The 7,491-nt window shown below is 33.4% G+C and overlaps 1 protein-coding gene across 2 annotated transcripts; it reads right to left on the bottom strand.

The window, feature by feature from the left end:
* Positions 1–511: 511 nt before the first annotated feature.
* Positions 512–3,131, bottom strand: LOC146737867 (5'-3' exoribonuclease 2-like). Of its 2 annotated transcripts, XM_085504253.1 has the most exons (9): positions 3,078–3,131; positions 2,932–2,987; positions 2,628–2,644; positions 2,345–2,432; positions 1,929–2,084; positions 1,610–1,705; positions 1,155–1,227; positions 800–877; positions 512–653 (listed from the first exon to the last, which is right to left on the bottom strand). In XM_085504253.1, the coding sequence occupies exons 1-9, from the start codon at positions 3,097–3,099 to the stop codon at positions 526–528; spliced, it is 714 nt and encodes a 237-aa protein (XP_085360379.1). In that variant the 5' UTR covers positions 3,100–3,131; the 3' UTR covers positions 512–525. The 2 variants fall into 2 exon arrangements, with proteins under 2 accessions (XP_085360379.1, XP_085360380.1); XM_085504254.1 differs by lacking the exon at positions 1,929–2,084.
* Positions 3,132–7,491: the final 4,360 nt, after the last annotated feature.

Here is a 7,491-nt window from a genome sequence, read left to right on the forward strand (position 1 = left end):
ATAGCAAACCTACAATGATACCCGCCACTTACATAAAATTATACTCGTATTCGAATACACTACCCAAATGAGTCACATCCATACACTAATTTACTGTTACGATAAATAATGCATTATAATATAGGAATATGTGAAGACACAAGTGTCATCCAACTGTAACATCCTATGTAGAATCAGAAATATATGAATGGGACCAAACTACATTATTCTATATGAGAATTCATGTAGTTTCGAGTCATAAACGGCAGCACCAATTCGCCCATCCAGTCAACCACAATAATATGGCCCACAAAGAATGTCACTTTGATATATGATAGTTCGTACATCATCGACTGCATTAATTATATGTAATGTGATGTTATTCACGGATCCATTGTGTAATTTATTTGTAATTTAAAAATGTCACATCGAAAAAATGATGACCTTCAAATATAGCTCTAACAAATTCGTCCACAGGGTATACTGCTTATTGATATTGCTTAAAATAAACGCTGAAAGAACCCAGTTGAATAATATACTGTTTATTTACAACATTTGTATTTGAACACAAACCTCATCATCAATGATGTTGTTGTCAAGTTGTTTAAAAAATACATACGCCGGGTGGATTGCATCTAAGAACACAACGTCATTGCCAAACCTATTTCTGCATTCTGTAACAGGAAGTCATATATAGAGTTATAACATACGATGACATGCTAGGCAATATTCGATTTAACAAATGTTATATCTGAGTATTGAATGAAGAATTAATGAACTGCTTCATTGACACAAATATTTCAACATTGTTTAACATTACCTTCATTTCTTGTCAGATGTAGACCCTCTAGCGCTTCTTTCAGTCTCGTCTCATCCACAAAAGGAATTCGAACAACACCTGAAATGTTAACATATATGTATTATTGCCCCTGTTCATATTAGCATATTTGCGAGTACGCCAATTAGAATGATCAAAATATACGGTACTGCCGATTGTTTTTTTTTTGCAGACTATATTGTGTCTACATTACAATTATTGTATCCGAACATGGCACTTAGTGCCTTCCTTGTTTTTATTATGTTCCCATGGCAATGAATAGTATTAATAACTAGATATTATATCAATATAAGATTCCAATAAAGTGTTTCCATGCCATTTGCTAATGCATTTATACCTTGTTTTTTATATCTCTCACCATTCAAATCTATTTCAAAGTCATCAGGATAGAAATCTCTAATAGGAGAATCCTGCAAAATAAGAATAATTCATGTAATCAGGATGAAATGGGTTACATGTATATTGCAAAAAATTATAATTGAAGAATATAAGGTTATTACGAGGATACGTCAAACTATGAACCAAGATAGTAGAGCTGGAGTATCGAACAACGCGCCGCGTACTGTCCGAGTACGTATTTGTGTGGAGTCCGGTCAAACTTTAGTGGCAGCCATGTTTTTTTTTTTTCATTATTAGAGGACGACGCTTACGCGCGTAATCATTCCATATTTGGAATTCGCATTTCCGAATAGGTAGGATGAAAATACCCCGTAAAATACCGCAAAATTACGCTGTAACTTACGGCGTTACGGTGGCAGATGTATAGTAATATCATATATTGTATAAACTCACACCAGGTTCACCGGTCATTAAAGGTCTCCATGTCATTGGTAACAAATGATCATTACTAGGTGGTAATATCGCCATCAACTGTTCAAGCGGTTTCAGCTGTAAACAAATACAATATGATTATTATACGGCCCACGTTTGTAGAATGTCACTGGAATTACATTTACATGCATCACATTTACTATTTCTTACACAAATATTTAACAAGTGATAGTTTATTCATAGACCCTAGGTTTTCAGAACTGATAGGTACTTGACTGTTGTATGCTGCATGGAATTAGCTTCTCAACTAATCCAATGAAAAGACAAGAAAAAGTCTTACTGGCTCGCCGACTTCAAAGTCATTTTGTAGATGGGTAATATTTTTGAAGTCCATAGCAAATGGAGCATAATGGTATGGATAAAACCACTGCCAGGATGGACAGCCATGAAAATAATACATTGATATCCAACATAGACCCTTTACAAAAGAGTTGGCCTGTAATATGAAGCATAGCAACATTATAAGATGATTGATACTGGATAGAGCACTGAATCTAATTATGTGAGATACTGCCTAGTAGATTTGAAATGAATAACTATATCTTTAAATTCACCAAATTGGTATTAACACATTCGCGTAACCCTGCAAACATATTAATTACAAGTTACTACACAACCACTGAATTCATGTAATGATGAAAAGTAAGATAACAATTAAAATTTGAATAATTATTACTATCGAACATAAAAACTCACCAAATTGTTTATAAATTCAGGTTCATGTGATGGTGACACATCAAACTTGTATTTATAGTATCGATCTTTCCATCCATCCATACCTAGCCTGACAATGAAACCATATAAAACACGTTTGTGAAGACTATTATTAATGTCATATAATAAATGCACCTCCACCTCTTCTTTATGCTAATGTTTATGATAACTTGTAGTTTTAAATTGTGTCTGTTTTGTTTGCTGTATGATATAAATAATGGATGCTATCGATGAATGTACTTCTAAATCACTATTTCAATCTTACCTTACATTGTCTTCTGACTTTGTACATGGAATATAAAAAATAAACTTAATGTATATTTTCGATAATAATAACAACACAGCATCACACAGCTCGAATAACAATTTGCGTCAAATATTGAATAGGGTGAATATTATCAATTATCTAATGACTTTCCCCGAAGAAAATTTCCTGCTATTGGTTGCATCTTCCACATATTGGTTTGAACATGTATTATACATATTGAGTGTCAGTTTTTAATGTGTGATTGTTGATGGAGTTTTAATGTTCGTCATTTCTGCTCATATCGGTTGTTTCTACTACTCACCCATTCATTCCTCTGACGCCTCTCTCTGAATATGACATCCTCCTCCTTGCCTAGCTCTGAATGCAAACCAAATTACGTTAGAAACTAAATAACATGGAAAATAATAACATGGATCAAATTAATTAAAGGGTATGTATGCTTCTCACCTGTGAGTATCATCTGTAACATGTGTAAATTCACAATTCCATTGTCTGTAAGGTAGCGCTATGGAAAAAATACATATGTATGAATTCTTACTAATAGATACAAAGCTTATTATAATATGAAACTATATTTGCATTTACTAATGTATTTAGCAATAATTGGTGTTTATTTTATGATGTATACCGGCACGTTTTAGCTCTAATGTATAACCAGTCTCATTATGTAATATATTCACATATTCAATAAAGAAAACAAAACAGACTTTTAAATGAAAATAATGAAATACAAAATTCTAAAATGTCTGACAAACCATTTCAATCGAGTTCCCTGGGTTGAACCCTAACTCCGAAAAATCATACTCAATCTTGAGTTGTAAAAACTGTATCTCAACAAAGCGAAATTCAACTGGTCCTATATGTTATGCATATTAATATTACCTGGTTTACCTCCGTATCTATGTTCACTCCCTGCATTTGAGTCACCTTAAAAGTTATGGTAAAATACGTAATTAGTTAGCATAATATACATATTCAATAAGACCTAGTTCTATAGACTTAATTCTGCATGTCATGAGCTGAGTCACATAACATGTATTGTATTATTTGTTTTAGATATAGCCGAGAGGTTTACGCTGTAAAATATAATTATTATTTTTAATATATATATGAGATATGTCCGTGATTGGTCATGAACTATGCATGTACATGTTTATGCTGTGCTAGATAGAATTAATGAGCACTTAATACAGTGAACTATGCATGTACATGTTTTTGCCATGCTAGAAGGAATTAACAAGCACTTAATACAGTGAAATATACATGTACATGTTTATGCCTAGCCTGACAAGTTGGCGTAGGTGGCGCACTGGACTGCTGCGATCCCCACCAGTCCAGGGCGCCACCTACGCCAACTTGTCAGGCTAGTTTATGCCATGCTAGAAGGAATTAACGAGCACTTAATACAGTGAACTATGCATGTACATGTTTATGCCATGTTAGATGTAATTAATGAGCACTTAATACATGGAACTAAGCAGGTGATGTTTGCTGAAAACAGGTATTCTTACCATGGTGTGGGTGACAGCTGTCTTGTATATACGCACCAGCCTATCAAGTGCATTCTCTCTGAAATAAAGTCATTAATTTAATAATATGAGAATACATTGGTATTGTATTGTATTGTATATATATAGGCATATTAATGACATACGTAATAATGGATAAATACTATATATGTATAATGGGAATAGCATACCGGACATTCAGGGAAGGCAATTTTGGCAAAAAGTCATTGCCAAGGAGGGAACATAAAAACACCCAGTCATCAATAGCTCTCTGTAGAATACAAGAACAAGAGTAAGCTGGAAATAAAAATGATTATTTGAAACCATGAAAAATTATGCTTAATTAGGTATTAACAGTTATACCAAAATTGTATCGAATGACTCGGTGATACAGTCAGTGTATAGCCATTACTCGTGCAATGTGAAGGATTTTGACAAATACATCTGTAAGATTCACTGTGTACAATATTGAGAGCAATTACACGTACTCTAACTCTGAATTACATGAAAATCATATTGGCGGTAATAAGGAAAAATATAAAACTGTTGTTTTCGCACGATCATGAATCAGATTATAGTAAACAGATTTCATCTTCTCTAGCATAGACATAACATGTCAGTACAATAATAATGTCAAACATGAAGGTCAAGGCAGGGTACAGTTTACAAATATAGCTGACTAACTTAATAAACATATTTAAGATGTAGATTGTTCTGCTATTGAGATCACTCACGTTAATATCGTTCTTTCCACTTCCCTGGCCAGCCACAGACATATCTTCCTCAAGACACTATAATTAGTTGCAAATTATACTCACGTTAATATTGTTCTTTCCACATCCCAGGCCAGCCACAGACATATCTTCCTCAAGACACTATAATTAGTTGCAAATTAGATTGACAAAATACAAAAAAGTATGCGGTGTAACAATAAGCACTCGACATTATTAACATACATATACGGTAGTTACTGCAATAATAACGACATTAATTCCCAGATGGGGGCACTTGGCTGGTATGGGCAAGACACTTGAATGTTCTGCAAAATCAAAAAATCCCTTTTAACTATTTTTTTAGAATAAAATATAACACCAACTTTTAAATAAAATGCAACCATTCGGTAAAATCAACACACCCTTCTTTTAGAGAGAACAGTTACTTTATTTTTGAACTAAGCTAAAATGCAATCAAGGAAGTTGCACATGTTATTCGTTCAAACAACTCTATCCATTTTTGTGTGAGCAAGGCTTATCATTGCCAAAACACTTTTGCGTTTTAAAAAGTAGCCTTTGCGGTTTTCACGGACATTTGAACTTCAAAAGTTATACCCCTTTCAGTATGAAGTTATCTATTCCTTGAATAGGCAAATGCTGCGGGCGTTGATTGATGACAATCAATGTTTCTCATTGTTTATATTGCACATCAGAAAGTTACCTTTCGTAATACTGTTAAGTGTATGAATATGAACTTCCATTCTTGATCAACCTGGAAACAAATGTTATCAGCTATTACTTCATTATAATAGCCTTCGTGTATTAAATACATATATTCTTAGTGTAATAATCCATGTGTATAGACGAAACATATCAACACTCCCGATAAATTAATCTCAGGAAAGACAAATTGAAATACAACATGGGATTCGTCTCGCCACTTTAGGTAGTCGCACTACCTGGTGCGTCACACTGACTGTCCTACAGGGGCAACTCGAAATGGCAAATCAATGAATACACACTCTCACTGTGACTGGGTGTTTATGCTTATGTCGAAACTTGGGCATTATAAACTACATGTACGCCCACACATATAAAACCATGTATTCACAGTATGAACCAACTCAATTGCACTCGAGGATAATTCTGTCCATCAGAATTACAGGCGAATTGTCATCTTAATTACAATACGTAATAAGGGATTTGATAACGCCACTGCATGGGTTATATTCATTCTGTCATGTTTATTAAGGATGGTTAAAACTAAACCATTTTTGCCACTGATAAAATTTCTGATACTCCTATTTATTTGATGAAACACTTTGCTCTGCAAAATATCAAGAATTGTAGTGAGTTTAAGTATTGTTACTAAATTTCAGCCAAGTTTACCATCTTTTCATGCGAGTCTTATGAGTGACCCTTACTTACTTGTTGACTTTGAGACTAATTGACAACTTCTTATAAATAACATGACGTATTTGTGTTTGTATTAGTTAAATATATGTATGTATTATGATATTGCACAAAGTTAACTTACCTCACGTGCATGTTTCGGTGCTGTTCTACAATCTCTCACTGTATGTCCTGCAATAACACAATATTCACACATTGACTATATCTCATCTTATAAATCTAAATAATGTCGCAACAAGCATGGTCGCGTGTGACATTGTTCTACCCATGCCCACCCCTTCCCATAACCGAAATGTTTTTTCCCACAAATGAAGAGGCAAATACTGTCTGTCTACACAAACAATAGTGAAGTAAAATATGCGCGATGTAGCCAGGCAACCGCTACGATAGGGTTGCAGCAATCGTCAAAACCTAATTCCTGTTACAATATAGTTAACGAGTATAGAATCTGTTTTACTGGTAATAATTACCTTTTCAGTTTGAGCAAATTTCCTCGGCTGTTTTACCAAAATCTACGTGGTTAATTAATATCCGTAAAGCTTCTCACACAAGTTAGTCACATATTTGTGACACAAGAAAGCATACATATTCAGGATTTGGATCGCGAATAAATATAAAGCTTGTATTGCAAATTTATTTTCAAAATATCATTCTAATTAAATTTAGGTTTACCCTTTTTCTTGAACCAATCATAGCACGGTATTTCTTTGATTTCTTTGAGTTTACAGTTGCAGTCTGAGGATGTTCTTCCAACAAGAATAGAAACTGAATCTGTTTTACGGGTAGTAATTATAATTTTTCACTTCCACTTCCACAAGCTATCTGGGTAATTAATATTTGTAAAGTTTCGCACACGTGTTTTTTTTTCACATTTTTGAAAAAGGCAAAAACAATGATCTATCATGTGCCTAAATTTAATTAATTATTTGGTTCGCCAATAAACAGTATTCTTCAATTGCTAATTTATTTTCAAAATATCATTCCAATTAAATTTAGGATTACCTATTTTATTGCACCAATCACAGAGTATTTCTTCTTTGATGATTGAGAAATTTTGTTCATGGGTTGCCAGACCTATTATGGTTGAAAATACATTTCACATATACACGTATAAAACAATAATACATTTACTCATTCATTGTTATAATTGTTCTAAAAATATGACGAAATCTAATCCTAATGAATCGGTAAATACGAGCTCTTATTTCTCTGGAGAAATATTACATT

This window comes from Saccoglossus kowalevskii, chromosome 10 (assembly GCF_978046115.1).
Source record: "Saccoglossus kowalevskii chromosome 10, keSacKowa6.1, whole genome shotgun sequence".
Lineage (NCBI taxonomy): Eukaryota > Metazoa > Hemichordata > Enteropneusta > Harrimaniidae > Saccoglossus > Saccoglossus kowalevskii.

What these genes read in the sequence shown, in the direction of transcription:
- LOC146737867 (XM_085504253.1), bottom strand. Translation starts at nt 3,099, where the DNA reads ATGTTACAGATGATACTCACAG. An exon ending in CTGAATTTATAAACAATTTG is followed by an intron (nt 2,085 to 2,344) that starts GTGAGTTTTTAT and finishes TTCATATTACAG; the next exon opens with GCCAACTCTTTTGTAAAGGG. An exon ending in TGAGAGATATAAAAAACAAG is followed by an intron (nt 878 to 1,154) that starts GTATAAATGCAT and finishes TTAACATTTCAG; the next exon opens with GTGTTGTTCGAATTCCTTTT.